This window comes from Eleginops maclovinus, chromosome 13 (genome assembly GCF_036324505.1).
Source record: "Eleginops maclovinus isolate JMC-PN-2008 ecotype Puerto Natales chromosome 13, JC_Emac_rtc_rv5, whole genome shotgun sequence".
NCBI lineage: Eukaryota > Metazoa > Chordata > Actinopteri > Perciformes > Eleginopidae > Eleginops > Eleginops maclovinus.
In genome coordinates, this window is record NC_086361.1 from 16,748,811 (window position 1) to 16,773,000 (window position 24,190).

The 24,190-nt window shown below is 41.0% G+C and overlaps 3 protein-coding genes across 11 annotated transcripts in view; 2 read left to right on the top strand and 1 right to left on the bottom strand.

Annotated features, from left to right (window-relative positions):
- The first annotated feature begins 1,887 nt into the window (after positions 1-1,887).
- casd1 (CAS1 domain containing 1) lies at positions 1,888-11,891 on the top strand. The gene is made up of 18 exons (XM_063899015.1): positions 1,888-2,272; positions 3,391-3,487; positions 3,721-3,841; positions 4,254-4,298; positions 4,388-4,450; positions 4,575-4,619; positions 4,730-4,853; positions 5,468-5,682; positions 5,871-6,290; positions 6,519-6,608; positions 6,710-6,829; positions 7,117-7,273; positions 7,480-7,559; positions 7,802-7,903; positions 8,048-8,188; positions 8,347-8,424; positions 8,708-8,800; positions 9,287-11,891. Exons 1-18 carry the CDS (start codon positions 2,032-2,034, stop codon positions 9,554-9,556), a joined length of 2,502 nt encoding a protein of 833 aa, XP_063755085.1. The 5' UTR covers positions 1,888-2,031; the 3' UTR covers positions 9,557-11,891.
- Positions 11,892-11,944: 53 nt separating this feature from the next.
- sgce (sarcoglycan, epsilon) lies at positions 11,945-22,028 on the bottom strand. Of its 4 annotated transcripts, XM_063899016.1 has the most exons (13): positions 21,703-22,028; positions 20,705-20,812; positions 17,390-17,512; positions 16,956-17,113; positions 16,422-16,494; positions 15,453-15,651; positions 14,787-14,949; positions 14,483-14,697; positions 13,986-14,012; positions 13,387-13,575; positions 12,971-13,014; positions 12,446-12,483; positions 11,945-12,338 (listed from the first exon to the last, which is right to left on the bottom strand). In XM_063899016.1, exons 1-13 carry the CDS (start codon positions 21,749-21,751, stop codon positions 12,288-12,290), a joined length of 1,437 nt encoding a protein of 478 aa, XP_063755086.1. In that variant the 5' UTR covers positions 21,752-22,028; the 3' UTR covers positions 11,945-12,287. The 4 variants fall into 4 exon arrangements, with proteins under 4 accessions (XP_063755086.1, XP_063755089.1, XP_063755087.1 ...); XM_063899019.1 differs by lacking the exon at positions 20,705-20,812; XM_063899017.1 differs by lacking the exon at positions 13,986-14,012.
- Positions 20,085-24,190, top strand: part of ppp1r9a (protein phosphatase 1, regulatory subunit 9A) — a 48,291-nt gene continuing 44,185 nt past the window's right edge. For 2 of the 6 annotated variants that reach the window (XM_063899009.1, XM_063899011.1), the window contains exon 1: positions 20,085-20,394. The gene's annotated coding sequence lies outside the window, so the exon portion shown is untranslated. Of the gene's footprint in view, positions 20,395-21,357; positions 21,414-24,190 lie in introns of those variants that run through there. The other 4 variants (XM_063899012.1, XM_063899013.1, XM_063899014.1 and 1 more) reach the window with 3 other exon arrangements.

Here is a 24,190-nt window from a genome sequence, read left to right on the forward strand (position 1 = left end):
TCTTTATTGTTGTTATTGTAAATATTCTTCTCTCTTTTTGCACTATTTTATTTATCTTATTTGCACCATGTATGTGGAGTTGTTGGAGGAGCACGCGACATAAGATTTTCATTGCCAACATATACGCTGTATCTGCTGTGCATATGACAAATAAAACCTTGAAACCTTGAAACCTTGAAGCAGTGTCCTGGCTCCAATCCAGAAACTCCAGCATGAGACCAATCTGAAATAATACCCAATCCATTACAAAAAGTAATGTTTAATTGAAATCAAACACAGAATGAACTAGGGAAAAGTGTTAAAACATACAGATCTCAAGCAAGTAGGTTGCTGTGTTAATTCAAGGATCCGTCCTGGAAATCTGTCTATAGAATTGCTTTCATATTAAGTCCTTTGTTTAACGGTTAAGCAGAGCAACATAACTCACTGCATTCCTTCAACACATTCAGCAACAATCAATGACAATGCCCTGATGTACAGCACTAGAACACCTACATTCTTTTAGTGTGGCCATTATGATTTCCATTCAGCTTTATTTTCATGGCTGTGTGAAATGAATGATTGTGATAAATGAAGCCTTTGTCTAGTTAAGTCAAGCAGGTGAAAAGTAAGAAAAACATTTCAGGCAGCAAAGATTATTTAATCATTTGTCAGTTAAGTGCAGACTGCCTGCAAATGATGTTATTTTGCAATGTACAGGTTATGAATTATTATGCTGCATTGCTGATGATGTAAACACCACAAGTTATTAATGAATCCTGAAAGTTTTTCCATTTTAAAGAAACCAAGCCTGGAAATCTAAAGCCTTTTGCTAAGAACACCGCGTAATAACTTATATGAAAAAGATTAACCATAAAAACTGCATTGACAGGCAACTAATCCAGTCAAATCACACAGTGGATTCAAATCATTCAAACTAATCACTATGGGCGCGTGTGTAATGACACCACCTAAATTATACTACACTAATCAAAAAGAATCTAATTGAAAATGAACAAACAATGAAGTAGAAAAAATATAGGAATACTACTGCAATTTACACATCTCAATCATTTTGTGTTATTCAAAGGCATGTACTGGAAATCAGTCTAGGAAACAGCTTTCAAATACATCCAAGCTGCAGTGTCAGCAACTGCAATATTATACCGCACACACATACGCTGTTGTACTTTGCCCGACGGTAAATCATAGGATATATTATTCATAAGCTACTTACAGTGGTGTAAAGTAAGAAGTACATTTAATCAAGTACTGTATTTAGTTTATCATTTTTAGTTTTAGTCTTTTGTACTTTACTTGAGTATTCCAATTTGTTGCTACTTTGTATTCTTCCCCACTGCAATTCAGAGGTGAACGTTGTACTTTTACTCCACTACCTTTATTTAAAATACTTCTCATATTTTGATTATTTACAAGACCCAAATAAGACTTTAGTTACACCTGGAGTAACATTCACAAGCTAACCTGCAGTGCATTTATTTAAACCAGCTGCACCTTTACAAGCTTTGTTAAACCATTAATTCATCAATTATTATAATCAAATATATATGATTATAAAATGGGCCAATTAGCATAATGACAACTTTTACTTTTGGTGCTTTAAGTATGTTTTGATGATAATATTTCCTGTATTTTCAATTGAGTAACATTTTACTTAACAGAGTATTCTTCCACAAAAGCAATTTGACTTTTACTTAAGTACAAGATCTGAGTACTTCTCCCACCTCTGGGTACTTTGTAACTTTAAACAGGTTCAGCAATAAACAGTAAGACCTGCTTAATTAGCCAAACCCAAATCCTATTTGTTGACATTCCCGTTGCCAAAGATCCCTTCAATTACCCGTATGCGATTGCGAACCAGTGCTTCTACTAAGAGGACTACTTTTCTTGTTGCTGTCAAACTCTTCCTCTTGCATAACTTAAACTCCGATACAATATTCTGAAACCGACTATAGTTGTTTGTTGGACTATTTCAATAACTTACAAACCTTTAAGTACTTGTCGTTATCTGCACCTGCTTAATCAGCGGTGATGGAGCGTAAGGAGGCGGTGTTGTTGGATGAAGCCCCGGCAGATGGTACGCAGGGAGACGCGCCGCTGTTACTCCGCACAGGTGCTTGTTGTCATGGAGGAGCAAAGATGGCGGTCCTGGCCTATAGCCTGGGCAAACGCGAAATAAATCAACATTTCACCATTAAAAATGCCAAACTGATATCGCTAGCACTCGTCAGTTTACTCCTCGTGTTCCACACAGCTTCGCGGTACTATGGAGGTGAGTGGTTTATTAAAGTTTCTGTTGAGCAGACAGGGAAACACTTGACATCAGCTAATGCTAATGTTAGCTAGCTGTTTGTGTCTGCGAGTACTTATCTTGCGGGTCATTACAGTGCTGTTATACAGTGTTGCGTTTAGAGGTGAGACATGTAGGTTACATGTCTAAGACAATGCGAATAAATGGTGCCATGTATAGACTTTCATTCGCCGTTGGTCACTTAACTGGGAAGACTTAAATCGGCTTTGTCTGGCTAGCTTAGCTGGATAACGCTAACACTGCATTTGTTTACTGTGTTTACATGCTCCTGTCAGGACACACTTTGTTACAGCAGGGGAAGACATGTTTGGGTTGATGGAGTTAACAATTAACACAATGGGATATTTATTATTTTTAGATATTGTCAATTCCGTTTAGTACAAATATGCAAGCTAAACCGTCGATAAAGCCTGGCAGTAATTATATGTAGTAACAGAAACAAACTGTAGTCTGTAGTTTAAGTGGTTTATGTCTGAGTTCCTTAATATGTTCGTGTTGGCTTTGTCGTATAAAGATGTGCTGTATTGATTAAAGATGAACAATTTCCATGTCTAACAGTTTGGATCTCATTGTTCTTTTCACACACCTTACGACTAATGACAGCCCCTCCTTTGGTTATAAGTGCATATAATCATAAACACGCCTCCGGTTCGGGTTGCATAGAATGGACTTTGTTCATGTTAAAGGATAGGAAACTCGGACCACTGTGTACACACTAATAGCAACTGTTTCTCCTGGTGATGACCCTTCATGTCCACGTATCTCTCCAGCCCCCAAACCCTTGGTTTTGCCTCTTTCTATAGTTTGATTCTGTTGCTGGTGGTTCCATTCATTTTGCGCACAAATGAATAGCTGGAGAGATTTATGGTGGAGCTAAATTGCTGATGGCTTTATTTTGTACTATGGCCCCTTGCTGAGCCCTGTATTGTATTCTAGTCTTTTGACAGCACTGGATGAAAAGACAAGGTCCTATTGAGACAGCAGGTTTTAGTCATAGTGACAGAGAAACTATGAGTGAAAGCAAGAGTAGTGTTTTTTTGTTTGGTCTTATTGGGGGGTTCTCTGTTTCTTGCCTTCAGGCGGAGACTCGTGTGAATGGCTGCTGTCCAGAGGACGATACCTGGGGGAGAACGTATGGCAGCCGTATGGCTGCATGATGCACAAATACAAAAGCAAGTGAGTCACTCTAACTGGGCATTGTCACAATATCTACAGTACCTTTGAGACAAATATGAACAAAGAAGTGGTTGGGAATTATTTTTTGGGTGTGTCTGTCTGTAAGGGTTGATGGGTAATTTCGTCATAGAAAAGATTGTAGAGTAGGAACCACCCGGAACTTGAATGATTGCTATCTGCAGTTGTTGTGCCTCACAGTTTAGAGATTCCTCACTGTTATTTTTGTCTTACAGTGAAGCCAACACCTGCCTTGCTCAAAAGCGAGTGGTCTTTGTGGGTGATTCACGAATCAGGCAGCTATTTTACTCCTTCATCAAAGTTATTGACCCTGAGCAAAGAGAAGTTGGAAACAAGGTAATTATGACAAGGAGTGCCATACAAACCATACACACTGATCACCATATAAACCCAGCATTTTTCCATTTAAAGTGTTGAGGGTTCACAGCATACAGTTATTCAGATGTTAAGCATGCCTTTGAGCAAAAAATATCCTAAAAAACGTGATGAACTTAAAGTATTGGATCAAACCATTATATTGAAGGTACCAACCAAAGTCTTGTTTGGAATTGCAGGCAGAGACTAACCAATGTGCAATTAGTTTGCACTTCAAATCCTCAACAAAAGATGCAGCACTAGTATGCATGGCAATCACGCAGCAGCCGTCACTATTTTATTTACTTATCTAACTTTCTGTAGAGAAATAGAGGAACACTATTTGCCTAACAGTCTTCCTCTCTGTCTGCCCGTCCACATGTCATGTCTGCAGCATGAGGACATTTCCTTTCTCCACAAAAGTTCCTCTGTCAATGTGGTAAGCTATTTTTGGATGTGTTTTTATCTCTTTTTCTCAGCCTGTAAAATCATTCTCTGATTCAACATCTACGCCCTCTTTGTGTGTAGGAATTCTTGTGGTATCCAGAGGCAAATAATTCCATGAAAGAGCGATTGGTATCATGGACACACGTAAGTGTAATCGTTAACTGTTATTAAAAGTAGGGACCATTATTAAACGGGTTGAAAACCTAACATTGCCTTGGGGTTATAATATGAGTATGATTTTCTTTTTTAACTTCTCTTTTTTTTGCAGGAAGGTTCATTAAAGCCAGATGTTGTCATCCTTGGAGCTGCAACAGTAAGCTGTATAAATGAGTGATTTGCAATGCCTGCATATTTCATATTTCAAAAACAAGGTGGTGTCAGTTATGTCAATCTTAATCTCTTCAATGAATCCATTCACCACAGTGGTCCATCAAGTTGCGCAGTGGCAGCAGCGAGACGCTGCAGCAGTACAAAGTCAACCTGACAGCCATCGCTGTGCACCTGGAGAAGCTGGCTGACCATGGAGAGGTGTACTGGGTTCTGCAAGGTAAAGTCAGCTTCATTTATGATCCGTCACCTAGGTATTGCTGCCTGTTCTCTTTACCACAGTGGTAAGTGTCTGATGTGATGACTACATTTATAATAAATGGGATTGCAATAGATTTCTGCAGGAATGTGCGGATAGAGTTAGAATATTTTTTTAAATGAATTTCCCTTGTCTGAAAGCCAAAGGGTCAGATATTTGAAACAAGGTCTTTGGTTAACAGAAGCGTAAGATATTTGTACATTTTGTTTTACAACATACAGTCTGTCAGTAAATACCTCACTCGTGCATATGAGTGGCGTTGAAGTAATGCCAACATGGTGTAGTTTGTTTATACCGTATACGTTTATTTGTGGAGGGAACCAGGGCAATGCTCACTTGGGTGTTGACATAAAATAAAGGTCATCCTAACCTCTCTGTATTCCTGCCTTTGATGGAACAAAACATTGGTTCTGAAGTGCTCTCACAGGCAAGATGGTTGGGTGCGTCAGGGTATTATAAGGGCTACAGTGTCCCAATTTCTTAAGTTGTAGTGTTGTCTGATACGTTTACAGTCTGGTAATTTTATGGGTATCTGTTCGTACTGCATAAAACACCTTCACACCTGTCTCCTGTAGACCCAGTAAATGAGGAGGTGTTGAGTGAAAACAGGAAAATGATCACTAACCAGCAGCTGGAGCAGTACAATGAAGCAGCGGCAGACGTGCTGAACAGCAGCAACCGTAACGGCCGGTCCCGGGTCAAGCTGTTGGCTGCGTCCCGTCAGGCTGCCCTGGAAACTATCGCCCAGTCAGACGACGGCTTGCACCTGCCCGAAAGCACCAGGAATGTGGTAAGCAGGATTTATTTTGATTTAAGATTATCTCTTGGCATTAGACATACTCAATGGTTCATGTTCAGATGTTAGATGTTTTTTTTTACTGTAGGACTTGAGGAGAATGTGTATACCATGTTGTTGATATTTTTCCTATTTCAGTTAAGGATCTAAAAACGTTCTCCCCTGTGTAATCCTCCTGTCAGGGTGCCATGGTCCTCATGAACTCTGTCTGCAACAAGATTCTGAGACCCATCGATGGTTCCTGCTGCCAGACGGTGCCGCCCCCAAACCTCCTGCAGAAACTTTCAGCCTTCTTCTTTCTCGGCTCGGCCGTGGTCTTGGTCGTCCTCCACGTCCTCGGCAATAACCGCCACCGCCGCCCTGTGCCCCCGGACGTGGAGAGCCTGGAGGAGAAGAAGCCGGCGAGTGCAGCTGCCCCTCCTGGTTCCAAGACGCTGTTCAAGGCCCTCTGCAGGATGGGCATCATCATGGGCTATTTTTATCTGTGTGACAGGGCAGATGTGTTCATGAAGGAGCAGAAGTTCTACACTCACTCCACGTTCTTTATTCCTCTCGTCTATATAATTGTCCTGGGAGTGTTCTACAACGAGAACAGCAAGGAGGTGAGACGCCGCCCAGATATTATCTGCTAATCTAACCGTTCCTCATGTTGTTATTGGCAGTGTAAAACATAAGAAAGGCATCTGTGCTTTTTTAAAAAATTGTCGTAAAAAGAGAGAAGTACAATTTATTTAAAATGTACTTTGTTGGTGAGACAAGTTTATGGATTAATGATTACGTTGTATTGATTGTTGTACAATGAAATATCCATTTTTTAATTTTTCAAACAGACCAAATTTCTTAACCGAGAGCAAACGGACGAGTGGAAAGGCTGGATGCAATTGGTCATCCTCATCTACCATGTATCTGGAGCCAGCGCTGTGAGTCCTCAATATGAATAATATTCATTCATTTGGGAGTAGCCTTATTTTAAACAATGTATTCTCATATTTGACGTAAAACAACATTTTCTGTCTTCCAGTTCCTTCCGGTGTACATGCATGTGCGGGTGCTGGTGGCAGCGTACCTTTTTCAGACCGGCTATGGACACTTTTCCTTTTTCTGGCTGAAAGGAGATTTTGGACTGTATAGGGTGTGCCAGGTGAGTTTACAGTCACTAATACTTCAAGCACGATCTTTATCAGATGATACACAAGAGACTCAGGAGTGTGACTTCATAATACCTTTATATGATCCTGCTCTTTCTGTGTAATATCCATGTGCAAATTTGCTCTCCAAGTTCACATCCGAGCATAATAAACATTAACTGACCCCGGGAAATCATGAATACCATCATATTAGTGATCATAAACAGTTATATTTGGTCTGGACCATTATCTGTGATGCAACGATTGACCTGTTTATGTTTTTATGTTCGTTTCACTTCAGGTCCTTTTCCGTCTCAACTTCCTGGTGTTGGTGCTGTGCGTGGTAATGGACAGACCCTACCAGTTTTATTATTTTGTCCCATTGGTCACCTTCTGGTTTGTCGTCATCTACGCCACGATGGCCCTGTGGCCTCAGATTCTCCAGAAAAAGGCTAACAGTAGGTGTCGGAATGGATGCACGTTTAAAAACGGTTGCTTTTATTTTGCACTCAATTGCGTTATAGGCTTGGAAGGAAGTCCTGGAATATGTCAAATACGCCTTAATGTTCCTACTCAATAAATATGATGCCGCTCAAACATGGCAGCTGGAGGGTTGCATTTAAAACAAACCGCTTCGCTCATTCCTGTCTTGTTTTCTGAACAGGCAGTGGCTTTTGGCACCTTGGGATCTTGGCGAAGTTACTGGGCCTCCTGACAGTTATCTGCGTCTTTGCCTTTTCCCAGGTGGGTGAATTTAAAGCGGTCACATTTGAGTTTATAAACCTTTATAAAACAGTAAGCACAATTACATTTACAGCGTTGTTTCAAGTTCAATAAAACTGTGATCGAATGCATTTGTTATTGATATCAATGAATGAGTGACTATGTCTTCATTTAATAAAACTGTCCCTATTTGTAGAATCATCATAGTTTTACTTGGTTTGATTGTTGTTTGAAGCCCTATTTAGTATTGTGTTGGTGTCCAGGGTTTCTTTGAGCACATCTTCGGTGTGTGGCCGATCTCCACGCTCTTTGAGCTGCACGGAAGCATCCACGAGTGGTGGTTCAGATGGAAGCTGGACCGATTTGTAAGTCAAATGCTTTTTCGCTCCAGTTGCTCCCTTCTGTAGTAGTCAGGATTTGCATTTACACATTCTGAGGAATATGAAACGTTGCAGATTATAAAAAGCTTTGTAAAAAAGAGTTTTGATGTGACAATATTTGTTTTGTAGGCGGTGATACACGGCATGTTTTTTGCCTTCCTGTACCTGGTGCTACAGAAGCGCATGTTGCTGTCGGAGGGCAAAGGAGACGCTCTCTTCTCTCCCAAGATTTCAAACGTGCTCCTCTTCCTCTCTGTCGTCTTCTTCATTGTAAGACTCTTCACAGTACTGAGGATTAGATTCATTATTTTTGTTTGCTGTCCTCTACTCCCTCTTTTTGCTACCCCTGTTCACATCACCTACCGTTTCGTTGCAGTCGTCGCTTGAAACTAGTTAACCTAACTTCTTCTTTCCCTTTATGTTTCTAGACGTATTCCATATGGGCCAGCAGCTGCAAAACCAAAACAGAGTGCAACGAGATGCATCCATACATCTCTGTGGTGCAGGTAGATTCTTTTATCTGTCCTTCTTTCATGTCAGAAGTGCATTTTATTGTTCTGTAGTTATTAAAGCAATGTGTTTGTCTCGAGAAATAAGGCTGGTGCAACAACAAGGGACTTTCCTTCTTTCAGTGCTAACAATCGGACTTGTATTACCACTGGGTAAACTGTTGAAGTTATAGAAGAGCTGACGAAGAACATAGTAAAGACGCAGTGTTATAGGACTCCTTATCTATCCTTCTACTTAAAAGAATGTCTCATAAAAATGGTGTCCTCTCTCTTCTCGCAGATTTTGGCCTTCATTCTCATCAGGAACATTCCTGGCTACGCCCGCTCTATATATAGCTCTTTCTTTGCCTGGTTTGGCAAGATCTCCTTAGAGGTAAGACATGTATTACTGCAACTAAATTGCCAGCTCTGTGGATAATTATAACGATAAACCCTATTTATATTGCACAAGATAAAATAAAATAGGTAGACAAGCAGTTATAAAACAGTCTTACTGGATACAGCAGTGAGAAAACAAGCTGCCTATGAGGAAAATAAAATAGTTTGATGATCAAAGTTCAGAGAGGACTTTGCACACAGCAAGGTGATAAAACAATCAACAACATAATTATAATGTCTCTACATAGTGCCATATAAAAGATCTGCTGTTACACAGGGCTGGGTAAAACGATAACATCAATGAGGATCCGTAATCCTGCTAAGATAAGGTCACACTGTGAAAAAGTGTTGAAGCAGAACCAATAAATCATTGGACTTTCTTTCTTATAAGCTCTTTGTGCGAGCTCCCTGGAGGCAACCAAGTGAAATTGCACACATTTATGTTCCTCACTTTTCATTATGCTCCTTTTGTCTCCCCCAGCTGTTCATATGCCAGTACCACATCTGGCTGGCAGCAGACACCAAAGGCATCCTGGTCCTGATCCCCGGAAACCCTTCCCTGAACATCCTGGTCAGCACCTTCATCTTCGTTTGCGTGGCTCACGAGATCTCCCAAATCACCAACGACCTGGCCCAGGTGGTCATCCCCAAAGACAGCGTGGCCCTGCTGAAGCGACTGGGGGCCGTGGGGGTCTTCACACTGGGAATGTTGCTGCTGTCTCGGGGCAGTCACCCAACACCCGGCGCCTGATGGTAACATCACTTGGTGGTGAGGGGAAGACTCGCTAAGCCCCTTTTTTGAGGTTCAAGTGAGGTAAAGTCCCCAGACAGGAGCAGCCCCGGTGTTCTAGCTTACTGAGGGCCACAGGAGGCGACCTCAGTTGTGTAAAATGCCAGCACAGGGGCCCGGGGGAGGACAGTGTCTCTCTCCTGGCCTTGTCTGAGCAGAGTACTCTATGACCGCTGTGAAAGTCGCACACTGGATAATAAAAAAAGAGAAAAAAACAAAAAAAAAACAGTAGCTCCATTCAGGGCCAAGTGCAAGAGAGGAAGACAAATACACAGTGTACATTATTTGGATTCATGAGAAAAACAGCGGGGGAAATTGATGTGGGATTTTATGTAAAACAAAGAGGTCTTCATTCAAGACCTCGCGCTTGCTGTGTGAATCTTTTTGCAGCGTTGCTCCTATTTAGCCACACACTAATAAGATGTTTATTTTGTCACATTCAATTCTTCCTATCATTTCTCCACCCGGGAGGGATCACTAGGCACATACTCCGTCCATATGGCAGTAGCAGTTGAAGGTGTTTTCACTCAGGAGGATCCATAATCTACTTATTCAGATATCAAAAAAAAGGAATTGTTACAATGTGCTGGTTTCTATGATCAGCATAACTTTGTACAGTATTTCTGTCAACTTTAAAACAGTTAGATATCTGAACATGCAAAATATGGACCAACAGCTCACAACAGCCGAACTTCGGAGTGCAATTGTTAAATGTTGAATAATCCCTCACATGTTTTTGCTAATGTTTTTGTGATTTTTGAAATGTTGGCCTTGTGATGAAAGGTACTGTGGTCACCTGCTGTAGCTCTGAAATTCTACGTGATATGTACAGTATTTAATGATTTAAATTAAGCGTATATTTTATACAGGGTTTTTATTTGTTCTTCTTTTGCGCTTTGTTTTATTTTCTACTCTGCGCGCATGACTGCTGTTTGTGAAGGAAGTATTACATGAATAATTTGTGTACCCATCCCAGCATCTCATAGATGATCACTTGCCTCAGAGACGCATTGCGGAGGTTGAGCCTTTACAGTCTAATCCTCGTCTGTCCTGTTAGCTCGCTTCATAGTCTGTGTATATTTGTATGATAGAGTGAAAGACTTTATTTTATACAGCAATGCTTTAGCAGTGTTTTTAGTCCTCTTTGATTGCCGTTAAAAAACTTGCCTCTTAGCTCTGGTGGAGTATGTACCGCCTTGCACATGTTACTGTAAAATAGCAAATCTAGCTAAGTATAAATCCTCCATGTGCGGGCACAGACGGTGAATTCTTTAAATCAGTGAGTAGGGGGTGGGGAGTGATTTTCTTGGACTCTGCATCTCACCTTTAGAGCCTCTCTCTGGCTTAAACATCTAGCCTGTGATCATCCGTCAAACACTGCGTCACTGCCAACATCTGAAAACAACTACTTTGTGATGCACTGACTGAGCTAAAAAGGCATATTACAAACAAATATTGTATATTTTGACAAATGGGTTATGTAGCTTTGCCTATATATCCTCACAGACCTTTACTGTAAGAGATGATCACTTGTATCTGTTCAGCTTTGCAGTGAACTCCAATGCATAACAAGAGTTTAACATGGTACTAAGTTCAGACACTTTAGGTACCGGAGCACATTTGTATTGGGTAATTTAAATGTTTGTCATTTGGCAGATAAAAAAAAACCGAGTTGTACAATCCAAGCTGTATTGCTTGTGAATTCTGAGTTTCATGTTTGGTCTACCATGAGGTCGTAAAGGGTTGCTTTGTTATTTCCTTTCTACACATTTATAGAGATTATTTTTAAAGGAAACATATGGGTCCACAAAGAGTTACCTTCTTCTTTAAAGTAGAACAATTTGTTGATTTTATTTGGGGCTTCTTGTCGTTTATCTAACAATGTGCAGGTTCCGTTGTACTCTCCAACGGAATAAGATTGAAGTAAATTTGTAATTTCTATAACCAGTCATCAGCTGACAGTTTTAAATGGGAAAGGCATTTTAATGTCGCAATTTCCACAACTGTGTGAAGATAACTGATCGGTTTCCTCGTCTCTTACTGATCAACAGCTATACATTTGGTAATTGTTTCAGGCCTTAACAGATCCTTCTGTCGTGTAAAAGCAACAACTATTTATACCCATGTGCAGCAGGGCCTCTTTGAGATATGTTACATGTTCAACGTTTTGTGATGTCTTAAAAATGTGAAATGTATCCATATTATTTATAAATGCCTTTATTCTGTACATTGTTAAAAATACCTTCATAAAATGTGTTTTTTTTCGACAAAAATATACCTTTCATGTAATTCCTCATTCCTAGTGTCTTGTTTATTATTGGGACAACAGATTCATCCAGGAGAAAGGAATGCTTTTGAAAGGATTTATTGTTATCATGTGACACATGATACATATTATAACACATGACAACTAAAGCATGTCATGTAAAACTCCCTTTTCCTCGAGAGGTCCATTGTGCAAAGCAAGTATTAATTAAAACAGTCTTAACATTTACAAATACATTATTTCAAAATATTAAAGTGTACTTTAGAAATCATTACGCTGTTTTTGATCAGTCAGACTCTCTCCTGGAAGTGTAAGTGCATATGGACAATAAAGACACTTCTGGGGCATGCAGATTGGCACAAATGTTAGAAAAAACAAAGATATATATGAATATGAAATCAAAAACTCTAACACCGTTGTCGCTGGTCACAAATTCATTGCTTCGGCCACCTTTCTCTCCTCAGGAATACCATTTACCTGGAACAGATACAGATGTTGCTTTATAACACTTTATCGGCTAACACCAAGTAAAGTAAGCTGTCAGTCTTTTTGAGTAGAAGAGATGAGCTGACTGCAGCACCTACCTCCAGCCTTCGAAATGTTGACATGACATAACTATCTCCTTTGTTAGCAGTGAACAGAGAGAGCAGCAGGTTAGTGATAGAGCCGTCATGCAGCTGAACGCCACGCACACAAGGGGGCGCTCACACTCCACATGTCTGGGCGCTGATACACAAGAGGAAACGCTATCATGCCTTTTATCTTTAGGAGCTGTAGCAGAATGATTTGCTCTCAAAAATCCATATCCAAATGAATGAAGTCCGGATGCTTGTACTTCAACAGTGATGCAGGAGAGAGATAGTCTAAGGTCAGGCTGATGTTGACAACAAAATATCTCCAAAGACTGCTATATATTATTGTCCGTACGGAGTCACCTTATTCAATGTTAAATATGTCAGAACACCTCCATGAAAACTAGTCGATGCTTAAGTCTTGCTCATGTAACTAAACACTTCATCTGCATCTTTATTAGATATTTATTATTATGAACTATTAAATATTACACATTCAGATGGAGTGAGGCCTACTCTACAAACGTAGTTACTCACCTGATGGCCGTTGCTGTGGTATCGTAATCTGGTTTTGCAGATTCCTGAAATTACAACAAAGATATTGTGGTCAACAGACAGACCCTACATTCCCAGAGCCTTCAGTATCATGTGTTGTACTTATATTAGCACATTTTTCAAGCCCATTAGGAAATATCATGGGACAGCTTGAAACTTTTAAGCTCTAGTCATATTTTCTAAAGGCCTGCTGCAGCTTTAGCTGTAAACAAGGCACTGTTAGAAGCAGATTAGACAGTAATGGTATTGTTTTGACTTATATTTTCCCCCTATATAACGACTCGTATAAGCCATACATCTGCGTGCCTGCTAATAAGCCCATGTGTGCATTCATTCACATTCTGCAAAACCACACGTGCATTTCCCTCCTCACAAACACCAATCCTCTTTAAACTCACGTCTGTGTCTGCATGAGGGGCATGCTGGTCGTCTCGTAGTTGTCGGGGTGGATGGGCGGCACCACCTCTCCGCTCACTGGGTTGAAAACGGGCAGGGTGGAGAGGGGCCAGGAGATCTCCCGGTTCTTAGACATGCTCCGCAGCTCCTTGGAGGACTTCTGGATGGAGTTGTGGTGAACAAGCTGGATGCTGGAGAGGGGAGAGGCAGTGAAGTTTACATGTTTTGTAGCTTGTGTTGTTGGTGTCATCTTGAAACCCATTTAAAATAAGTTGATATGCAATCTGAATCTGCTACGGGGAGCTCTGCACTCAACTCATGCATGCAATAAAACCTGCCTTACTGCTCTGAGCTCAAAATACGTTCTTAGTCTTCCAGATGTATGTTTTTCCAAGCTGTTGTTACTGAATTACTAATCATTTTGAGCAGCCCGTTGAATGAATGGATGTCAACACACAGATGAGCACATGAATGGTCATGAGGAAGCTTTCAATGACAACATAGATGACAAAGCTGCAAACCAAAGAGAGATAGAGAGGGGAGGAGGAGGACAGAAACAGACCCAAAATAAAGAAAAACGCAGGAGACTTAAAACACTTACTCTGGTGTTTGCATGTTTCTTTTTTCCCTAGAAACAAAACAAAATGGATGAATTAAATACTAATATTGATAGTTAAAGAGACATCTACACACAGGTGAATGGACGCTTGGGAAAAGAAAGAGTGGAAATGGTGATGAGGGCGTGAAACATTGAGGGGGGAACGTCTCTCCCGGCCTGTAAATGATGGAGAATGATGAGAGGATTTATCGTGGATGAACGGCTATCGATGTCATGGCTATGCTTCAAAACATCAAGATGTACACGATGAAAATAAGAAGCGCTGCGACGGATATTCATGGCCAACTTAATACAAATTAATGGTAATGACAAGCTGCAATTCTAGTCCAGATTATTGCTTTTATCTAAATGTCCTACAATAAGCATCCTGTTTTTCCCATTTGATTATCATAGAGTTCTTTTTAACGGTTTCTGTTCGCTCTCCTCAAATGTTTGCTGGAGTGTCTGGTGCATAAAAGAATTAGACCGAGCACACTTACAACCCTTCCCGACGGCAGCACATAGTGTAGCCGAGGATGAAGAGGAGGACTAGTGCCACGGCGGAGGGAACAGCCAGCGTGATAAGGAAGTCTGAAAAGTAGTTCCGGATCATCAGAGTCTCAGAGGGGGGGTCGTATACCCCAAATTCAGGCAGGATCCCGTTGCCCGGCTCGGGACGGGTTATGTATACTGGCACTACTTTGTTGATGTCAACCTGAAGAAATAAGGTGAAGTTAATTCAGCATTTCCCTCGTGCCTCAGCATTTAAGGTTTTCAATTCAGGGAAATCTGTCCAATCCTCACCAGAGAGATCTTACACCAGTCTATGTTAAACTGAGCTCTGAACTTCTTGTCACAGCTGATGGCGGGCTCCATCTCCTGACTGCAGCGCAGCTGGTTGTGTGGGCTCTCCACCTCCCGCAGGCACGACGAGAAGGGGACATCGGCACCAACCATCACATACACTCTGGGGAGGAGAAAGAGAAATACAAAGCGTGAGGGGAGAAGATGGAGCGTCATTTTGCATCATTATGCTGGCTTGATATACAGTCATAGAATTTCTCCTCCACTGAGCACACTTATATATGCTTTCATCTTCTTCAAATGTCAGCATGAATTTTAGTTGCACATATTATGGCAATTCATGTGGGCTATTCCCTGAACACACACTGACGGTATCTGATGGCGAGTGTACTGTGGATCCCCAGGGCAGCAATTAAATGAAAGTCCAAGTATGTTTTGAGTGGGCTGAAAATATAAGAAATGTGTTTGATTGACAGATGTGAAGAGGTGGAGAAACCTGAGTAATCAAGAGGTATTAAACCCAATAACACTAATCCTGCACTTTTACAATACAAAACTTAGAGTGCTTTAAAATTAGCCTCGAAAGAAAACTGATATAGCCGTTCCTTGATAAGCTTTATTTCAGTATTAAAAACTTAAATCCGGCCAAACCCTAAAAACCCTTACCCTTCCTTCAGGTTGTTGATGGGCAGAGGCACGCGGCCGCCACGGTCTAGCGCTGAGGTGATGTTGATGGCGTTGAGGCGCTCAGGCTGCCATACGTTCTTCACCGCTCCCAGAAAGTCCCCCAGCACCTCACTGGCCAGCATCTCCTCCACGTTCATGTTTTTGATGTAAAACTCCGCCTGGAAAGGTAGGGGGAACTCTGTGGATAGAGATGAAGAGGAAGAGAGTCTTAGAGATAAGGGAGAATACGGTGAATGGCAGTGAGATGAGGGAAAGGGGAGACAGGAGGGCAGCCAGAGAGGTGTTCTGCTGACTAAGACATCATAAATAAATAATCGCTGATGCTGAGATGAGACTGCTACACTCTGTGACGATTTGGCTTTTGTCTGGGGCCAGATGGCACATGACATCACAGAAAAGGGGGAGTGATGTCACGATAGCGGCGCGAACATCTGCTAAGCGTTCAACCAATTCGGATCATATTGTGTACTGCATGTAGCGCGACCGGTCAACCAGCCGTGGTGCAAACAAACAGATGTTAGGAGCAGCCACACAGACGAAAAAAGAGACGGCTGTTGCCTATAGATGTGCTGTAATGATTTATACACGTAATTTGTGGCACCACAGCAGCTGCAATATATAATACCTGTTAATCATAACCAACTTGTGATAATTGCCATTATTTTAGCCAAAAAGACTCCAAAATGTAACAAATATTCTCGCCACAAGGTTTTAGGCAGAAAGGGTTTGTGTATTATGAACTGTAAATATGGAACAGATGGGTTGATCAATCCCATATGTGATTTTTCTTTAATAATGATTGATGAGTTCTTGTTGACAAGAGTAATCAAAGGCCACATTTTCTCCTCAGGGAAGATTCTAGCACTGAGTGTGCCCGGAGGATTTAATCAGAGAAGTTGCACAGTCTGATCTGTGTTTGCTCTAAGCCCCCCTGCTGGCGCCTCTTACCTTCTGTGCCCATGATGTTTATGACCAAGTTGTGCCGTGCCGTCTCGAAAGTGCGTCGGTTGTAGGCGGTAATCTGCGACACACAGGGGTGAGAGTTTAAGCCCAGATCAGGGCAGCTTATATGGCAGCCGCGATGTGGAGGAAGCTGAGCTAGAGACCCTATGCAGGCTCTGTACCCAACGGAGACCCCGTATAGAGGCACATGTGCCGCTAGGAACGCTAAGCCTTTTGGGAACAGAATTTCTACAGTAGCTTATGGGGGACAAAGAAAGCATAAGAAAACATAATGGAATTTCAGTTTAAAGACTCAAAGCGCAACGCTGTACTGTTCTACTACTAAATCGGCCTGTGCTCAGAAAAAAATCAATTCAATGTGTGCCTTGACTACAAAAGTGTGACTCTGTCTTACATTTTAAAGTCCAATGATTTTAATTTAATGCTTTCAGGTGTCACTTTTCCTTCACATATAAATCAGAAACACAAATCCCTCCATCTTTTCTCTTTTTTCACATGAAAAGCGCTCCAACCACCCACCTCTATGACGGAGGGTTTGCCGACATGCTCTGCGGTGGGGGAGCCGTAAAGGACCCCGTCGCTGTGCTGCGTCCGCTGGATGTAGCGCAGCCAGCCCGGCCTGTCGGGGTAGCCCATCAGGTTGGTGTTGAAAGTGATCGGGTCATTGCTGGACTCACCTGAAGACAGAGCAGTTAAATGAGGGGGTGACTCAGGGCTCTGTTATGGGTCACCGGCAATTCAGTAATGTACATTTAGAACCATTAGCTGAAATGGGAATGCATTGCCAACAGCAGCTAAGCATCTTTCTTCCAGTGAAATGTGACGAATGGACAGTGCTGCATTCATACAGTGCACTGACTGTGCCAACAACTAGACCGTACAAATGTTTTAGTCATTACGATGTTTAAAAGTGTCAAAACTATTAATCTGCGTAGAATGAGAGGGTGTCATACCTGCTTTTGGGTAGGGAGGAAATTCTCCTTTGAAATACTCTCTCTCTAGAACATGGACGAACAGCACTCCTGCAGATGGGTAGACGTTACGGTCTGCATGCGATCTCGACAAGATGGTGACCACTGAAATGCAGTTTTCAAAACAGAAAGGAAATGAGCTTCGGAAAAGCAGACATTTTTTTGCATTTTTCTTTGTTTTGTTCATCATTAATGATCTGCCAGAAGCACTAATTACAAAAGAAGTGTAGGCGTTAACGGAAGTGAAAACTGTAGAAGCAAACACTGGGGTTACTAGCACCTGCCAAACCACTGCAAACTTTGAGAATCAATTCTGCTTGCAAAGTTACATTTGTCTTCTTTTCTTGCCTGGCTTCCAAATGGTCTTTTTGTCGTAAATGCATCCACTTTACACAGAGATGCAGTACAGAAACAGCCAAGTGTGAAGGGGTTTAAACCCAAATGATAAGGTGCTGGAAAGACTATGATTTTGTTCAAAATGCTAAACCAGAACAATAAATCTCAGGGCCGAAGAGGTACTGTGAGTAAAAGCAGCAGTAATGAGAGTCATTCAAAATGAACGGAGTTGTTTTTATGCCCACCTCCCACTCTGTCTCCATTATGCTCTCTGTTCAGCCCCACTCTATTTCAAGCACTAACATTTAGTCTTTATTCGTGAAGGGCATTTCTAGTCAAATGGCAGCCCCTTTACAAAATGTACACAATGTAAGACTGGAGGTTATTTGAAAAGCTCTCTTCTTCTTTTTGCATCTTTCCCTTTTACTATTTCCTGTTATTTTTCTGGTTTTCTTTTAACCACCAAGCGTTTTTGTGCAGCATTTCTGTATCCTTATTTTATTTCCCACTCTCTTCCCCTCAGTGGGAGGGCAATCAATTTTTAATCACCATGGGAGATTGAGTGTACGAGGAAAAAGAGAAGAAAGAACGAGTAGACAAAATAACAAGAGGAGGGGAGGAAATATGGAGATCCTTGCTATGAATTGCCAGCGTAGTGAAAGAGAATTTGAACTGCTCTCGCTTGCAGACACATAACTCCAGTCACATAAAGCAAATACAAGAGATGGGAAAGCTATGCGTGCCTTTCCACAGAGAAATATTTCAGATTTATATCCTGCTTCATCTTCTGAATTAGCATCAAACCAACATATTCTACATAAACATAAGGCCTCGTAGAGCCCCGTCTGTGAGCCCTGTACTTGTCTTGAGGTGGATTTCCAAGGAGAGTCTCCGCTGAACAGAGTAATAGAGCAGGATTTACATCTTAATCCGTCTCCATGAAAGAGGAAGTCAGTATGTGATCTTTGGTTGTTAAGCGTTATCTATTACCAGGGTGCACAAAGGGGTTATAAAAGATTAGGTGACACAGTAAGCTGCAGATTACTAAGGAAGTCCACATCTACAAGACCAGCTTGAATAACTGCAATCTAAGAGCAAAGATGAGCTGCTGAAGTTATAAAACAGCCCTGTGTGTATGTTAAACTGTGCTACATCTGTGTGGCTGCAAGCAGAAGCTCAACCAGCCATCTATCTGATATCCCCGAGGGCTCCGTCACAGTAAGATACAATCAATAGCATTTAGAGGCTAATAAATGCGGTGTTACTTAAAGAAACCTGAGGTTATAATACCAACCACACCTCTTTCTAAGAACAGATGGAGGGAACTACCTGAGCATGACTAATCCAGGCCATATCTCCCTGCTTTTCCTGCACCCATGGCATTAAGATATAGTTTATTTCAAAGACCAAGAGTAAAACCTCATTCAGTTTCAGCACACCACAGCGTCCTCTGTGGTGACTTAAGTCGATCCCACTCTGAATGCACACGCTCGGATTCTATCACCCGACCCGTTGGGCCTCATCAATTCTCCCCTACACAAAAGACCAGTCACACAGAAGGTCAAGTACCAGCTATTCTGTTCTGCTCAGAGACCAACTGGATGTGGTGTAAACATTTGTGGCACGTCCACCGATGAGACATACAAGGGAGCCCAGATGGCCTGGTCTCACCTAATGGTTTTAGGAATAGGAAATTACCTATGGGATTTGAAATCTGTTTTGGCCTATCAATATTAAAGCTTGTATTGAACAGCAAGTGTTTGGGCCTAACACAAGCTGGCAGCCCAGTATCAGCCAGTCTCACCTACATGATCCTATTGGGCTGTGGTTCACCATCAGCTTCAACTGCAGCCACTTCCATCCAACAAGATCACTGACTAAGCTACACCGAGGCTCTGCTAATAGCATCAGATCTGCTTAATTGTAGTGGGCTGACTTTGTGCCAAGCCTTCTCGAGATAATGGACTACAACACTCCTACTAAACATAATACATTACTAATTAAAGGTTAATACTGGACTCTCCAATGAACATGTTAGCTCCCGCTGCAGATCAAATGTAAAAAAAGGATTCTGATAAACACTACAAACTACATTTCCCTGATAAGTGGGATCATATACAGACTAGTCTGTACGTAATATCTGTACATTGCACATTGTTCTGGTAAACTGAAACACTTTCACTTATTAGTAGATAACTGCGTTGGGGGCAGGAGTAAATGCCTAACCAGATTTTTTATTATTTTCGGGCTGACTTTGGACCGGCTGACGTCCCAGGAGTGACGCCATTGGCACTGTAAGGGAATAAACCATCATTGTCCGTTTAATGGTTTTAGTAAACGGAGGACTCAAACTAGGCGAGGCAGTGGCAAAGAAGGGATGTCCTTTAGTTTTGTTGAATCAGCTTCATATTTGCACGTTGTCTTGGTCAGGCGGAATGCATGTGCTTCTTTGGAGTTTAGCACGGAAGCACATACAACAAGGATCGCTACTGTTTGGACAACAGCTTTGGTTTTCTGCACATGTGTTTGAGTTTTGTTCTTTACACAGACCTGGAAGTGAAAGTAGTCTGTGTCACAACAAGCAGAAGGATGTTGCTTAGGAATAGAGTCGACATGTAACAGCCAGTTCAATCTTATAGCACTCTGTTAAGGTAAGTAAATCACCGATTTGTCCAAAAAGATTAAATGTACTAGTATCAGGTTGAAATAGAAAATATACTTTACCTTTGTCTCCTAGTTAATGATTCAGGGTAAATTCTACTTCTAACGAGGGAAACGTTAAGACATTTTAATTCAGTAAAGTGTTACAGGTAAAGTAATTGGGTCAAATCTGTGGGACAGCTGACACAAAACAATAATGCCAGTATTATTTGGAAACCAGTTGAGCATGTCACTGTGTTATGATGGGGGAGGGGAAAGCGGGTCAACACATGAAGTGCACCACTGCGCACACCCACTCACCATCTCTGTACAGGGTTGCTCTCTGCTTCAAGCCCATGGATAGCTCCTTTTGGGCATTTCTCTCATGAAAAGTTGCATGTGTGACATCATAGGCATGCACAATGAAAACTATTGGATCAATGAATAAAGCATGAATGGAACAAGTGTGTATTAACATTATGTCTGTTGCCAGATTATGAGGTACAAAAGCCAGAAACCAAACCAAGATCTTCTAAAATGTGAGGACATGGTGCTTTCTTTGTGGAATTATAGTTAACTGAAGGTTTTTTGGGAATTAGCGTAAAATAAACATATTAACTGATGATTGAAGCAATTGTAAGTTGTACCAAAAGATAAAAGTGTGGATACTCTATTGTCTTTCTAACACAAGAATCCATGAACGCTGGTTTTATAGGTGATAGTAGGCTCATTTTGTAATTGTAAATTGATGTTAAATGGGTCCATTTGACAAGATTTATGACTCTACCATAACAAACTTCATAAAGGTTATAGTTTTTGCAAGGCTGTTGTATTAAAGTGGATTAGTTTAATTGTACACATAACAAACTATTAACTCAGAATATATTGCCATCAACAAATGTGTATTCCCAGGTGATTATGGGTAATTTAAGAGGCTAATCCGGCATTAGCTACCTAATTAGGCATTCATATGACACCTGGTCGTCTATAACACAGGCCTGCACCAAGGGAAACATGCCATCTCTCAAAGGTAATTAAAGCTGAATAAATGACAATACAGCGTATGACGTTATACAAATCCTCTATTGTTCAAAACACGTGTTTTTTTAAGTATAATGTGCAGGAACTCCAGCTGTATAACGGTAAAGCTGCCTGCTGTTAGCCATTTTTTATGTCTCCTCCCCTGCCTCTTGGAAAAAATGAGCACAGTAGCTAAACAGGGGCATGCTAACTAGCTAGCTAACTAGCATGGATCCCGCATCAAAGGCAAATAGACTGAAAATCCCCGGATATTTCCCAGGTTTTTAATCGATACGTACCCGTACCAAGCCATACCGCGACAGCTGCTGCGGACATGGTGCCTATCATCGTCGTTAATCTGACATGAAAAAGGATGTTTTATCTAATCGCCACTGGTTTTGACAGCCATAATAATAAGCATCCTGCAGCATTCCTTCCTCCGCCTCCTTCCTTCTCTTGAAACAGAGAGGCTCCTCATTGGCTCCACATCTGGATGGAAAAAGATGGTTGTCTCGTAAAGGAAAATAAGCAAAACCACGATGTGAATCAGAACATGAGCGACACGCCTTTAGTTGATGTTTCTGTGGGATGTTATTCGAGAAACATGCTGAATTGTAGTACTGTGTCTTCCTTTTATAAGTAGTGACTGATGAATGGCTGCTTTCCAGTTGTGTAAAGTAACTAAGTACATTTACTCAAATACTGTACTTAATTACAATGTTGAGAGACTTGTAGATTGCTTGAGTATTTTACCTCATTTTATAACACTTAAATGCATCAGCCTATTTTGCCAGTTTGCATAATGAGTATTTCTACTTTGCGTACTTTAAGTATATTTTGATGTGAATACTTTTTAACTTTTACTTGAGTAATATTTTAAATATTACTCAAAAGGGACTTTTACTTCTTACAGGGTATTCCTACACTCTAGCACTTGTACTTTTACTAAGTACAAGATCTGAGTACTTCTCCCACCTTTGGGCAGCATACCTTTGTAATTTCATAGCCATTATATCATTTTCTGAAAGCATCTTTTCATCGTTAGCTGAATTCAGTCATATAGAAGCGTCTCCAAATTGTTGTTTCATTTATTGTTTTGAGGATTTCCTGATAAAATTGGATAAGGAGCTGTCAAACCGACTTTCTTACTCGCATGCACAAACATGCACCATCACCTCACCAGACCATGACCCCCTCAGCCCAGCTGTTTGAGTTCAGAGACATGTTCTAGAAGTCTCCCCCCTGCAGAGACAGTCCTAGCAGACAGATGGTCATGTGTTTGGCCCCTTGGCTCCAAGTCAGGCCCGCTAAAGGGCTGTGGGACCCTTAATTCACCTCTCATGCCCCCTTGATGTCAGCTATTAGTATGGGAATCAGAGAGCACTTAAGACCTGCAGGAAAAAGGATCTTATAATTCTGGCTAACATCCAGACATTGGCTCTTATTTAATAAATTCATGTTTGGCTCTAGATTCATGGGTTCCTCTGTGGTGATAAACATGATGCTAACCAATCATCCATGCTCTGCAGTGTGAGGCTGTTATGTTCTCTCACCCTCCCTTTTATCCCCTTAAGATTATTTTTAGGTTGCTTAGCAACATCTTCACAGACGTCTTCGCCGATTGGACTGGGTATGAACGTATCACAACCATCAAGTCAATAACTGCATTAAGATGTAATGAAGACTAGCTTTACCACTTGGCAGGATTAAAAACAGCAAAATACATCTAACATCTGAAGTGATCAACGTGTACTGATGTGGATTGTGTTAGTGTTCAGTAAAGTTTAAATTAAAAAAGGTTATTTTCCTTCTTTTATTTTATTTTATTTTTTTGCTGAAAGATGCAACATGCCTGTTCTCCCCCAAAGTAAAGGCTGTTGCTAAACAGGGACAAACTGTAGCTCTTGTTAGTCTGTTTTTATAGTGGAGCAGATAAACCCAATGACACTCTTTCATATTATATTTGACTCTCCAAGTTCAAGATGTTTGGAATGAAAATTGAAGGGTCAAGTATAAATGAACAGCAGTGTTCTACTACAAATATGAAGCTTTCATTGAGTTTATTATGGATTAAAAGTCATACATAAATATGTAAATCGCATATATTGGCAGATTATTTGACATGTTTATAAATAAGATTTATTTTAAGGGATTTGAGAAGGCAACAAAAAAGTCACAAATGTCTCATTTAAATATGCGCGCTTGAATCAGCTGAATCACACTCACAATCACACTGAATCACAAAATGTCATTTCTAATGTTTCTTGTCATGTGTTGTTTAGAAATATGCAGGCAGCATTTATTATAAAACATAATCAATTATATAACTCAGTGCTGTTGGGGAAAATCACACATTTGGTTTTTGACAAAGCTTTCTTTATTATAAGGATCTATCACATGAATTCAGTCTCGTGCTTTTGGCGGTTTCTGTGGACTCTCGTGCTACATAGCTAGAACTTTAGAGCTCTAATCTTCATTGAAAGACTGCTAAAATATTAATGCAAACAGCTTCATTACGGGAAAGAGACTGCAAACTTTAGAACCCAAAGCATCTTTTGATATGCCTTTAAGTTACTCCCTTTATATTTCATTGTGTGTGTTCAGTAGCCAATTTAATAACTTGTGGTTGGATTAAGCATTCTTTTAAAAACAACTTTACCTCATTTTGCTGGCTCTACCCTTTAAACTCCTATAGGCCCCCTGGTGGTCCTCACATCACATTTTGACACCCTCATTTGAACAACCATGGCACAGCCAGAGTGGTCCATGACCCCATGTACCCCACCC